The 13,362-nt window shown below is 46.2% G+C and overlaps 4 protein-coding genes across 4 annotated transcripts; 2 read left to right on the top strand and 2 right to left on the bottom strand.

Annotated features, from left to right (window-relative positions):
- Positions 1-584: 584 nt before the first annotated feature.
- KD926_003476 (lytic polysaccharide monooxygenase auxiliary activity family 9 protein) lies at positions 585-1,549 on the bottom strand (the record flags this gene model as incomplete). The annotated part of the gene is made up of 3 exons (XM_053094830.1): positions 585-876; positions 930-972; positions 1,030-1,549. The coding sequence occupies 3 exons, from the start codon at positions 1,547-1,549 to the stop codon at positions 585-587; spliced, it is 855 nt and encodes a 284-aa protein (XP_052950431.1).
- Positions 1,550-3,507: 1,958 nt separating this feature from the next.
- On the top strand, positions 3,508-4,320 carry KD926_003475 (alpha/beta hydrolase family esterase; the record flags this gene model as incomplete). The annotated part of the gene is made up of 1 exon (XM_053094829.1): positions 3,508-4,320. One exon carries the CDS (start codon positions 3,508-3,510, stop codon positions 4,318-4,320), a length of 813 nt encoding a protein of 270 aa, XP_052950430.1.
- A 5,603-nt stretch (positions 4,321-9,923) lies between these two features.
- Positions 9,924-11,046, bottom strand: KD926_003474 (uncharacterized protein; the record flags this gene model as incomplete). Its single annotated transcript, XM_053094828.1, has 4 exons — positions 9,924-10,332; positions 10,408-10,482; positions 10,542-10,775; positions 10,835-11,046. 4 exons carry the CDS (start codon positions 11,044-11,046, stop codon positions 9,924-9,926), a joined length of 930 nt encoding a protein of 309 aa, XP_052950429.1.
- A 634-nt stretch (positions 11,047-11,680) lies between these two features.
- On the top strand, positions 11,681-12,289 carry KD926_003473 (uncharacterized protein; the record flags this gene model as incomplete). The annotated part of the gene is made up of 1 exon (XM_053094827.1): positions 11,681-12,289. The coding sequence occupies one exon, from the start codon at positions 11,681-11,683 to the stop codon at positions 12,287-12,289; it is 609 nt and encodes a 202-aa protein (XP_052950428.1).
- Positions 12,290-13,362: the final 1,073 nt, after the last annotated feature.

Here is a 13,362-nt window from a genome sequence, read left to right as displayed (position 1 = left end):
GGAGGCTGGTCACAGTCCGTGACACCGAACATCAATTATCCTTTTCGGCTTTTCTTTCCTAAATACCTGGGAACTGATCGGAAACGCTGCTCGAAATGACATCACCCTGAGCTAGGGATTTCAATTTGCGACGTATGAGTTTTTCATGAGGATAGCCGTATGTTTAATGCTAATCATGAATAATTCAGAATTTCATATGGCTGCATCATAAATGGCATCGTTGGTGAGACAGCCAACCCCGATATACCAGTTCCTGTTCTTGAATAATCTTAATAAAACAACCTGTTAACTATGGCAATAACTAGGTAGATTAGGGTTAGGAACAACATCCGACATGACACTGCCCAGCTGCCTGTGCCTGGCACACGGAAAGAGATATTCTCGATATACTGATAACAATCACTTGTAATTAATAGCTCACAACCAGTATAAAAAAAAGGCACTATGTCCCAACATAATCAATCCCACAACTAGCGCAAGCCGCCAAAGTGACCCGAGTGCTTCTAACTCCTGCTCAATATCGCAAAAGCAGTCTCTCAAGCACTGCTAACACGGTTTCTTTTTCATTCCCAAAGGCCATCGCTTCAGTGGTGAAAATGACGAGCGTGCTCACGGCGGTGGAGGATGCTTCCGCACGTGTTCGCCTCCTCTGGATAGTAGGAAGAACCATCCGTATCAGTCACATTGATCACGTTAGAAGCGGCATTAGAGCCTGGACCACCAGTCCAGATGGCCGGACCAGGAATTGGATAATCCTTCATGCCTCCCCAGACACTGAAGTTGAACGAGGGATCATCCTTTTTGTAACCACCTGGGAACTTAATTGTAGGTCCCGGGGTTCCATTACCACCGCCTGTAATCTTGACTTGAGCGCATCTGGAAATTCTGTCAGTAATCAATCCTAAACAAATGTGAGAAAGATAGCTTACTCGTAGTAGAATTCAGCCTGTCCATCATGTGCTCCGTGCACACCTTTAAGGGAAGTCAGTGTACTTGCTCTTTCTTCCAAGAATGGTAGAGAAGACATACCGATATGCTCCGGCCGAATAAGATAATCCCCGTCCGGCAGATCTGCAGGAATTGTGAACTCGATACGGTCCTTGTCCCAAGTACACCAGGCATCAGTTTTGATGTCCTTGCTCTGGTCGCAAATGGCCTCCTCATGGATCTTGAACCAGTCGCCATCGCCCTCATACTGGTTGGCCGAGCCGGGCGCTTTAGACATGTACACAAGACCAGGGCCAGGGTGTTTCATTGTAGCCCCCACGCCGAGCTTCATTGCAAGCTTCGACCCAGCCTTGACCTCCGCCGTACCGGTCTGGCCAGCGAAGGTGAAGGAGCCCTTATTGCAGCGGAAGTCTGGCATGTCGGGGGTCATATCGTCGAGGGCGTTTTTCCATTTGGTAGGGTTGTATTTTTCCGGCCGAGTGTTGGAACGAACGTATTGGTTAGGAGTGGTCTCCTGGCCGTCAATGACGAGGGTGTCGAAGAAGTAATGCGCCGACACCAAGGGCGCGATCAATGCGGTGGCAAGAAGAGTGGGCTTCATAGTGAAGAATAAAATAAAGAAGGTTCTTGTGAATGAAGGGAAGGGCCAGCCCAGCGAGGATGTTGTAAGAGAAATGAACGGAAGGGAATATGAGATGCAATGGCTCTGCTGAGCTCTTTTCGTCAGCGGGCGTATCCGTCCTTATATAGATTTCAGTGTAGCCCGTGAGGTGTTAACATTTTGCTGTACTGATCATCTCTATATCCGAAACCTGCCAAGTCCACTGAGGCCTGCAGGTCAACCTTTGTGTAGCTCTTGCCCATCTCTCATATTGCCAAGGCTGCCAATGCCAAGCCTTGAAAGTTCAAATGTCACTAATCTGAAGGGTCAACACTATACTAGCATTATTGACTCCACAGGGATCGGTATATTGCGCATTTTCCTTCTTGAGACACGGCAAGCAGCAGGATGAGAGCTAAAACGTCTGAAATCAGTCTAAAATAGCAAGCTTGGCATTATGTCACAAACGAATCGAAGTGCAAGCCTTATGGCAACCAGATGTTTCCGTCGCATGTCACTCGAGGAAGGATTTAATACTAATGCAAGGTCAACCTTCAGAGGGCTAATGATTGTGGGGATACAGGTGATGATTTAAAACACTAGGAGTTACGCCTCTAAATATAGACCGTCAATAAAACCTTCGTCTAGCTGGTTACGGTAAGATGCCAGGGCCCGTTCGCTCAGGGCCCAGACTTCAGAGAACGTCGGCTTGAGCCGTGGCACCTTAGACATTCCTTACTAAGGTGGAGAAGGTGGAGTAATCTACTCCGTACCCGGACAGCACCTGGCCATCTATCCAGACAACTCACTACCTAGGTTGGGAGGCGGTTCTACAAGCCTAACAGAGCCCATTACTCTATTACACACCCTCTCTACCTGTTCTCTAGTCTTCTATCTAAACCTACATCACCCTAATCACAAATATTGAAAAAGAAGATTAACCCTATACCTAATGACCCAAAATCCCTAAATCCCTAAAAACTCTAAGCAAATGAGAAATTAACATTAGACTTTACATAGAAAGAAGATATTTGGGGGACAAATTACTATAGGTCTTGCTATTTCTTCTTCAGACTGCCTTCCTAACTAGGTAATCAGTAGTCCGAATAGGCGGCCAGGTGTTGTCCGGCTAGTTTACTCCTGACAAGGCCCACAAAGCATATACTAGTTTCTATCGAACCAAACCAGAGTCAATGGCAACCACTTCATACCATAGAGGCTTACTGCTAGCGAGTTCCATAGGGGACCAACCGCCGTGTTCGGCAGTGAAAATGACGCTCCATTGCCGATGGGATCTTGGCATGTCAATCCAGCTTGTTTGGATGGACATCGATTGGCAGCCCATGCAGATCGGAAGGTCCTAATTAATCTCCGATGCAACCCATCACGGAGACTATCCAGCGTGAATCAACGGGGACGAGAATTTAGCCTGATTCAAAGTCCTTCATCCATCCCTAGTTTCTACGAAGGAAGACCAACCGTGACGATAGCTACAAATCTCGACGAAATGCTTTCCACATGATAGCCCAGTACTACTCCTCTCTACGATGCTTTGACCCTATTCCCAAGGGTTTCATTGGCCCCCTCATCTCTTGGCAATTTCTGTAACCCTACGTTATCGTCCTGCAACAGCCCCAAACGTCGTTGCGTTTCCTATACAGGGTTCACCGGATGAAGGCGACGAATAGGCTATAGATTCAACCTAGTTCTGCCGGTGGGGAGATTTGCATGCTTGCACGGGGCGAAGGAATGGAGACGAGACATCTTTTGCAACGTACTATTATCCAGAGCTCCGTTCTTGCATGGGAAGGGATCTCCATGAGGAACAACCTCGCGGTTAAGCCATGGACCTATAAACAGAAGCCCTTCATCACTGGGTTGCTAGTTCAGCCGTCCATTCAATTCCTTATCACTCTGCAGCTTAGCAAAGACTCCTATCTGTCAATCATTTAATGATAATGGTTCAATCCATCTTCCTCCATACTCTTGTGGCCCTCAGTGCCCTCACCTCCGTCCACGGCGCGAATTCTCCGGGCTGCGGCAAGAACCCTACTCTTGCCAATGGCGTCCACCAGATAAACGGCCGCGAGTACACCCTCAAAATCCCCGACGGCTACGATGCAAACAAACCATACCACCTCATTTTCGGGCTCCACTGGCGCGGCGGCAATATGAACAACGTCGTCTACGGCGAAAGCATCCAACCCTGGTATGGCCTCGAAGCCCGGGCACAGGGCAGTGCAATTTTTATAGCCCCTAATGGCCTGAATGCCGGCTGGGCCAATACCAACGGCGAAGACGTAGCATTCATCGACGCCATCATGGAGCAAGTTGAGGGTGAGCTCTGTGTGGACCAGAGCTCTCGCTTCGCGACGGGTTTCTCCTGGGGTGGTGGAATGAGCTACTCCCTTGCTTGCTCGCGGGCGAAGGAGTTCAAGGCAGTGAGTGTCTTGAGCGGTGGAGTGATTAGTGGGTGTGAAGGGGGCAATGATCCTATTGCCTATCTAGGGATCCATGGTATTAACGATCCCGTGCTTCCTTTCGATGGGGGCGTGGAGCTGGCGAATAAGTTTGTTGGGAATAACGGCTGCCAGCCAGCGAACATCGATAAGCCTTTGCCTGGGAGCCACGGGTCGACACGAACAAACTTTAATGGCTGCTCTGAGCCAGTTTCGTTTATTGCTTATGATGGTGGACACGATGGTGCGCCGCTTGGAGTGGAAAGCTCGCTGGCTCCTGATGCCACCTGGGAGTTCTTTATGGCGGCTTAAGGACAGGTTTGGCTTCCTATTGCTATATCACGATTTCTCTTGAAGGACATGGGGGGTATTTCGTGGCATGAAATATAATTTTACATACCGGGAATCAAAACCAATCCCTCGTCCGTTGCTTGACCGTGTAGAAACATTGCCATGACCACGGGATGCATCTGCTAGGCGATGGGTAGGAATGTTGCAATTCGAGGCAGCTAGTCTTAGTTGATCAGCAAATTCAGAAAGTTTATTCGGCTAGAACCTGCCATTCCTTCGAACAATACCTTCTTACTAAAACTTGGGCTGGAGTTGCATTCAGTCCCACAAAAAAATCAGTAACTCAAGTGAATATCATTTTCCTAGAACTGAAGCAAAAATTTCATGTAATAGATAAAAGATTTTGGAGTAATGCCTGGCCTGAGGAGACAGGCCAACCTGTTTTCTTAACCGAGGGGAAAATCTCCCTTCAACAAGTTTCTAGCCAAACTTCCGACATTATATCAACCATCCCAGTTCTACTATTCCCACCTTTCCTTGGTACTCTGATGAGCCCGTCAACCCTACTTCCACGAAGCCTGTAGCTCAAGGAGAGAAATCATATGATCGTCTTCAGCCAATATGCCAATATGAGAGAATATTTATCAATGCCACAAGCAGCAACAAACTTTGTCGCCCTACAGACTCAAAACCAACAAGGACGGCGTAAAGGCCGCGTAATAATACTGCTCTCTTTACAGCTATGCTACCGCTGTTTAGACCACTTTCCTTCTCATTTGTTTTAACAGCTCAAAGTCAATTAACCATAGTTCAGAAAATAATATATAATATTCCTTCTTTCCCAGCTCCCTCCCCCTCTCCAGCCCTAGAAGCTTGCGGCTTTCGTGACCCGCTCGGTTTGCTTCACAGAGCCAACGGCGGCTAGAAGAAGGCCGTGCCATCACGCTGCGGCCTGTCAAAACCTACCACCACAACTATGTTGAGGAGGTGCTCCAAGCCCTTCGCCTCCATTGCCATATGTAGACTAGCGCCGCCCACAGTGGCTTCCTAGATAGGGATCTCTCGATCCACCTCTCTCGAATATCACGCACGTTGCTTATCTCCAACAAACTACATGCAGAATGTGCTTTTGGGTGCCGTCGAGGCCAAAAAGGGCATCCGGAGCGGCCGTTTCTGGCGTCGTCGGCCCCGGAAACCTCGCCAAGACGGGTAATCCGTGGGTGCTGCTTTTAGCCTGGACAGAGCGGCATCCGGACATGTACCTGTAATACAGTTAACTGAATACAGGTGACCTGACCTCTTGTTTGTCAGGTTACAGGTCGGATGGCACCTTCGTAGGGGTCATCCGCCGCGCTAATAAATCACATGACCCTATTTTCCGGCTTTTGGCAGTGACAATGCATAGTTTTAAATAACTACCCGGCATCTGACCTTTACAGACCCTTAACATTTACTTCTATCTACATACTTTCCAACTCCGGGCCGCTGAGTGAGCAAAAAGCGGCGCCAAGTCGGGCCTAAAGCGGAAAGGGAAAGTGACTTGATTTTCGCAGGAATCCAATTCGGTAGCATATTTTATAGTGCCCTTAAAGAAGGCAGCAACGAGGCATAGAATATATAACTACTTAATGTCTTCTGCGCCTCTAAATATAGATTTTGATGCATAATGGTCTAGGCTTTCCTAGAATCATTAAATGTCAAACAGCAGTACTTAGCCATGAAATCCGTCCAAATTTGATCCCTGTAAGATATATGTAATGAATGATATACTCAGTATAAAGTATTCTCTCAGCCCTGCACTTACGCCAAGTTTCATGAATTGCCCATATGCTTGTAACGGAAGACTTAGATCTCCAAATTTAAAGTAGACAATCTTGTCCGAATTAAAATTTTATACCTCTATCCGAAGAAAACAAGAGCGAAATAGTGTTCTTCGCGGAGATCGCTTCTAGGTGTCAGGTTAGATTTATTATAAAATTCTTCGAGCCTACTATACTTACATGTTTTTACAAGCAAATTATTGACTACGCGATTTGTGACTGATTCAGACTTTGCATGATTATCGCACATGAGAAGTTTCGCAATACAGACTAATCTTTTCCTCAAATGCTGTGGCCTTATTTGTACGAGTTCAAGTTGCGTTAACTCGATTGAAGCAGTTTGTCGATACTCAAAAGCTACTGTGTTCAAACATTAGATCCTACTGCCTGAACGAACGATACATCTCTCTTGGTATAATAGATTGCAAGTGTCCAAAGATTCCCAGATAACTGGTATTTGGGTATTATGGGTATACCGTGCCATCGCTAGTTCGCTCAAAATATATAGAAAGGTATTAGAATCCTACTTCTTTACTATTTTTTACATATATATGAATCATATATATTTAATCTGGAAATCTAGGCGAAAGACACTAATATGGAATCTTATGAAAATGTTACAGTTTGCTAGTAGAGCTTATTCATGCCGAGCGCATGAGCAAACAGCTAAACACCCAAATAGTCTTTTTCCCGCCCAGATTGAAGTGCTGTTAGGCCATGTTTTATTGAGCAGATATGTGCGGACTTTTTAGTTGAATCTCACTATAAGCGGAGGGTGCGCTAAAGTATATAGTAATAAATCTCAAGGGGACAATTCATAGCCTCCAATAGTTAGTACTTCAATTTAATAATAATTTATGTAACTGTTGGAACAATATTGTCAACCAGACCAGAGAGGTAGAGTATCCTGACCTAATCCACATACCGCACAGCACCTTGCTTGGCCTAGACTTGGCCTACCATTCCAAATGACATACCAATGGATCAGGAATGCATAGGTATAAACAAGTAGAACTATAAAAGGCTAAACAGATTGTAGTTAAGAAATGATACTTCACTTTTATCTACCGAGCATATACTTACATTCTGTTAAATCGATAGAATATCTGCTTAGGGTAATAACCAAGTCAACTGACACTGATCAGTAGACATACAGATCAGAATATATGTAATTATAAAGCTTAATACTGAGTCAACAGCCCTAAAAAGCTGTTTTCTATGATTGCCTAGCTATTGCCCTATATCAGTTGAAGGAGAAGATTGTAACAATTCAAAGTTTAAACGGACATTTAACAGTCCCCAAACTGTTAAATAACTATCGCCTAGAGGCGCACTCTCTTGCTAATCATCATTTATAGAGCCCGAAGGTCTATAAACACGTCCAAAAACACCAAAAACCTCAATCTTTGACCACTATCCCTTACTTTTCTTATTTTCTCTTATTTTCTTCACTTCTTATCTGTTCCCCCTCCTGCCTTTCCTTTTGTGCATCTGAATATCTTGTTTCAGAAGTTAACTGAAAATCCTATAGGTCTGACGTGTCAGAGAGAACAACCAGTTATTCCAATTTTAGCACTTTCTCTTTCTCACTAACCTCTACACTGTTCCCTTTTTCCCCTTCTATCTATCCCTTATACCTTGTTACACTCCTCTATACTTGTACCATCATGTCTCAACCACCGCAGTCCTCATCAAGTGAAGATAAGGATTGGAAAATCGATTTGAATACAGCCACAAAACAGGACCTCAATATCTATGCGATAAATATACAATTTACAAATACTATTCTTGATTATAACCTGTAGATAACATTCTGAGAACAATTCGAAGGCTAGAGATCTGAACATTTTAAATAACTGTGACGAACGGCTACGCTAGCGATAAGAAATCGCGAAAATGTAGGATATGCATTCAACGAAGAAACTAAGCTAGGTTGTGAAGCTATTCAGGAGCTGATCACAATATGTGTGGATAGCTCTGAAGCTAGTCCCGATCGGGTAGTTAGGTCATAGGGTATCACGAAGGAAGATCTTCGGAGGCTGGTCAAGGTCCGTGACAAACAATAACTGAGATAAAGGATATAAGGCCAGTTTCAAAATTTAGATAGATACAATGATTTCTACAGTAAATGCCTAGGAAGCTTTTCAGAGTTCCTTTCAGGCCTCTATTGCTTCCGACTCGCGATTAGCGAGATGCTCTAGGTCCTCTTGAAGTTTGATCATAATACCCCAGGTCAGAGCATGAATCCTTTCCGAGGAGCTAAGAGCATGTTAAGATATGGTCAAGTTTGCATCACACAGTAAAAGGTCATCAATTGCCTGTTGTACGATTTCCTGTAGCTCTTTGAGTAGATATAGCAAGATCGGTAGAATCTGTTTCTTGCTCGATGCCATCCTATCTCTCTTATCAGGTTAATGTCGGGAGTACTCATTATCTGTAACTAGATAGCTTTACAGTCTTTGCGAAAGATAAAGAGTATTAATGAAACAAACGGCATTTCGGCAGCTATAATACACACCTCTCCTTAGTCCGATCGCTGGTAGGAAAGAATGTCCACGCTGAGGGAAATAGGCTGTGCTTAAACCAGAATCGCAGCCAATTCTATACCCGCTGCTCCGTTCCCGGGAGTTATAGTCCATTGTAGTATCCATCTCATGTCTTAGACACGCGTCTTCTTATGCTGACAGCCGGAAGAGGAAGAGCAAAAAATAATCAGCTGTGGGAGCATCGGCAAATTATCCACAAGCAAGAGGCAGCGGCGTTTGCGCTGTGGTTCGCACTTGCACACTGAGCTGGCCCAGTGATATTGACTTCATTCTGCGTAGCGCGCCCAATTTCGAAATAACACTCCCACCCTGGAACGAATCCGAAAGAACCGTCCACAGGCTCGTTTTTTTTTTTTTTTTTGACGCCTGCTTGCAAATGCCGTGCCTTGAAAACACAGTACGTTATCTTCTTACCTATCGTACTTGTCTAGTAAAAAGAACTGATGCTTAGTGCATGTTTTCTCGAACAGAACGGAGGGGCACGATCCCCAGCTCTGAAATTGAATCAGAAGTCTTCTCTCCTACTCCATTACAGTGCTGGGAAGCATTCACACATGGAGAACGAGTACACATCAATAAGGAAAGGTCCCGAAAATGCATCAAAGTGGCTTCAAGCAGGCGAACATGTGACAGCCGATACCCCTACGCACTGACTTTAAGGTGGAGCGGACCTGCATAGCTTCTCGCAATTTTCTATTGGTATGCGTCTGCAGTAGGCTTCATACTACAAGCCCTCGTCGACCACACATGCCCTCCGGCCAAGTCTACCTAGCGGGGTGCTTGAATCTTATTCGTCAATTGGCAGACAGCATCCGAACCGAGCTCAAATGGATCCCGGCGCACCAAGGAATCAGTGGAAACGAGATGGTGGACGAACATGCAAAGGAAGCTGCACGAGGACCTGAAGACTCGATGAACCCACTCGCGCCCCGAAGACTGACGAACGCCTCGGAGCGTTCAACTGCATTTAGAGACTGCAAACGGACGCCGCCATTTGATAAAAAGAAAAAACTACGGTGGCACTACCAGAGAACACCACCCAGCTCAGAGGTTCAGGGAGAAAGCGAAGAATCAGGGAGAACGATATGTATGAGCGCTATTGCAGAATTGATTACTTTTGGACCAATAATAATCTTCGACGAAAGAAAACCTAGATGCATAATTTATGCAGTCCCAGGGACTTGGCTTGTTTGTTAAGTGCGTAACCCCAATGGGGTCCCCCAGAACCCATCTGGGGTCGTGCGGAAGACTACATGTCTCAGAGCATCCTTTTTAGGTACTCTAACACATGATCGGGTATGACTCTATAACTTTCCAATCTTCCTCCTATGACAAGGTCCTCTAAACTTGCTTTCCTGTAGTCCTTAACTTCCCATAAATCATCGGGAAGCATCTTCATCATTTCTCCCGTTCCCCAGATCTTGCGGCAATAGGCCGGGACAGCGAGATTACTCTCCCTGCTGATACAATCCTCAATCGTTCGATTGACTTCTTCTAAGCTTCGTGTCGCAATAGAGGGGTCTCTGCCGTTCTTCTCTTTCATGATCGCAGCAATTTCCATGCCTGTTGGTGCAAGCTCTGACAAGGTGATGGTCCGGTTCTGTATAGTGCGTATAGGTCTGGTGGTAAATATGTCGACGTACGCAGCTGCTACGTAGTCCTTGGTGCTACAAGGAATTAGTTTAATCAGACCAAAGGGATTATTTAGATGAGAAAGAGTCTCTGGGTAAAATGTTACGCACCACATAGTGACTTTTTCGCTAGCAGAGTTGCCGGTGTAGACCAATGTGTTATTCTGCAAATCAATACCCACTGCCCTATAATTTGTGAAAATCAGTTACGGATAAACATCCCGAGTGGTTGGTTGATGACTGACAGTGTACTTAAGGTGAATTCAGCGAAATTTCCTACGTGGATGACGGAGGTTGGAATCCCAGCATCCTTAGAAGCCTTTTCGACTTTCGCTTTTGCCTTCATACAGGGCATGCGCATTCCCTGCTCACAATATCGCAGACAGAAATCCGAAGGGCAGAAAAGCTGGACATTAGTCCTAGGGATGGCTTTCACAAAGCCATACTGTCTGTCGGTACCCTCGTCTCCAACAAGAGAGCTGAGAAATCAATTAGCATAGATTTGAAAAGGTACAGATACGCAGTAGGTCTGACTGACATCACAATGTCTATATCTTGCAAGGCACCAACCAAAGCGTCTTCATCAAGAACGTCGACTTCAATCTTTCTCACATGTTCGGGGAGATTGGAAGTATCCGAGCTAGTACGATGCAAAACAGTGATTGGAGCTCCCGAGGCAATTAGAGCAGCAACAACTCGAGAGCCAACAAATCCACGGTGACCATAGACAGCGATACGGTTAAAGGCCATGATTTGAAAGACAAAAGACGTCTGGAAAGAATGTTCAATCGGTGTAGAAAGCTATTGGGATAGGGCCGGCTTGAAAACTTATATCAAGATAAAGAACTTCGAGCTCTGAAAATATGATCTTTTATAACCCCCGACAAAAGAAACTGTGGGTTCGAAGGAGATGATCGTGAGTCACCTTCCCTGCTTTGTAAAGAGAGTAGCCGCCCACTTCGTCTGGGTTCGCAATTTGGCCCAAGGAGGAAGGTAGCTTACCCCTAAGGGGAATAGATTGGCCATATGCCCCTAAAAGGCTAATTTTGTAGTGGAGTCATTTTACGTAATGATCGTCACAAGGGCACAGGAAGATATATATAGCTTATCCACGTTATAAAAGTTTCCTATTTGGGCCATTTCGCGAGGTTGTGGGATCCGTCTCAATTAGTCCGCGTTATATTTCCTCGGCTTAAGAGTTTCCACCAACAACAGTTCAGGCTCGCAAGCATGTATCTTGTTCACGAGTGGGTTGTCGGCACTTTGACCGGAAGGTGATACAGTATGCACAACACTACAACCATGGAACTAGACTGGAGGTTTAAACCGGTCATTACCTGCTTTCCGTGCGAACTCCGACTGTGACCAGCGAGTTCTCGTGCTAATGTCAGATGGCCACGCCACAGACGGTGATCCTGGCGAGATCGCTACTGAGCTGCATTCGGAGGGTGTCGTTGTGGCAAGTGTGTACCTGACAAGCGATCACAACGTTGCTCAACGACGCATATACGATAAACCAGCCTACTCTTGGGATAAGGGTCAGCGTACTCTCTTCAATATAGCATCCAAGGTATCTGCCAGTAAACACCCCATTCTGGTGTTGATGTCGTTGGGCTGGCAAATTCCGTGCTCTGGGGAAGTTGCCTTGTATGTCTGCGTCTGTACTGAGACCGCAGCTGCAGAATTCTGCTCACTGCTGGTATCAGCGCATCCTAGACCCACGGACGCGCTGTTGGACATTATAGGCCGACTACGGCTGGATGAGTTTATCCAGGATAAGCATGTTATTACTTGCAACAACCCAACAGACCAGGGCAGTTCCGCAACTTGCTATGCGCATGCAATCGCTGCCGTGGTGCAGATGGCGCTGTTACGCGTAGAGCGCAAGGGACCCTGTCCAACCATTAGAGAAATCGGTGACAGAATTATACGTGAATTTCCCCCAGGTAATCATGGGCGTGTAGCTGAAGAGGTACTAAGCCAGGCCGTCTAGTGGTATCGCCTTCGCCACCGACCAGTGGACGAAGTAGGAGCCCAACTGGTAGTGCTGCAGCGGCGCCCTGTACTGACTACATTTCGCCTCTAAGCGCAAGGTTGGGCGAAATTCTTCCAGCATTTCAGCCAACCACAGACACGGAGATCAATGCTCACAGAGGCCAACATGCGACTGTATCGCCAGGGTCCGGATGATGGCGGACATGCCGTCGAGTGCAGAGTCCCGCAGTGCTCGAGATGAACGAGCTGGATCGTTTGGCTCCCGTACGCTTTTATGACGTTTTCTGGTACAAGAGCGACCTGACTCCGAGCGAGCGAGCGGCCTATGACGCAAAAGTGGAAGAGAAACTCCATACCTATACAGCATCTTATCCGAGTCTCCTCGAACTTGAGGTGATATGCCCACTCTGCCAAAGGATCTCTTTGATCTCAGACTTCACCGGAAACGCACATGAGGCGAGATGTCCATGTTGCGTCTCGTAAATCTGCGTTGCGCTCTTTGGCTTTTTGTTTCGCTGCCTTTTTCGACCAGCCTTCACGTTTCAGAGCACGGCTGATGTTACATAGCGGAACGTCGACCTCAAATTTGTCATACAAGAAGATAGCTGGATTCCTTAAGATACTAGCAGGGCTTTTTTATCAGGTAGTCAAGAAGAGCTTTGATCATTTCAGGTGTGAGGCGGCGTGGGCGACCACACTTCATATGAGGGGCATTCAGACTCCCAAATAAGGCCATGTTGTTAATATGCCTAGTAATAGTGCTCGGATGGCAGCCAGCAGCTTTAGCAATCTGAGAAGGAGTTAGTCTATTACTCAAGATCATATCGTGAAAGAACTCTAGTTCAGAGGCAGCAAGATTGGGAGCCATCTTTGCTCAGATTGACGTGATCCTCCTGGAGGATCTTTGGATTTAGGACGAAATGTCCACGTGGCAAGAAATATCTGTGGAAGCGATGGATGTGTTGTGTATTGGGTGGCCGGTGTGGCCAACTATCTAACGTGATTCCCGGCCGACCGGTCATCCCGGTCGACCGGTCACCTCATCAAAACTTCAAAAAAATCACAATTTTC

Source organism: Aspergillus affinis, assembly GCF_023601865.1.
Source record: "Aspergillus affinis strain CMG 70 chromosome Unknown NODE_184_length_49026_cov_87_538377, whole genome shotgun sequence".
Taxonomy (NCBI): Eukaryota; Fungi; Ascomycota; class Eurotiomycetes; order Eurotiales; family Aspergillaceae; genus Aspergillus; species Aspergillus affinis.
Note: the sequence above shows the minus strand (reverse complement) of the source record. Positions and strands in the feature narration are given on the sequence as shown.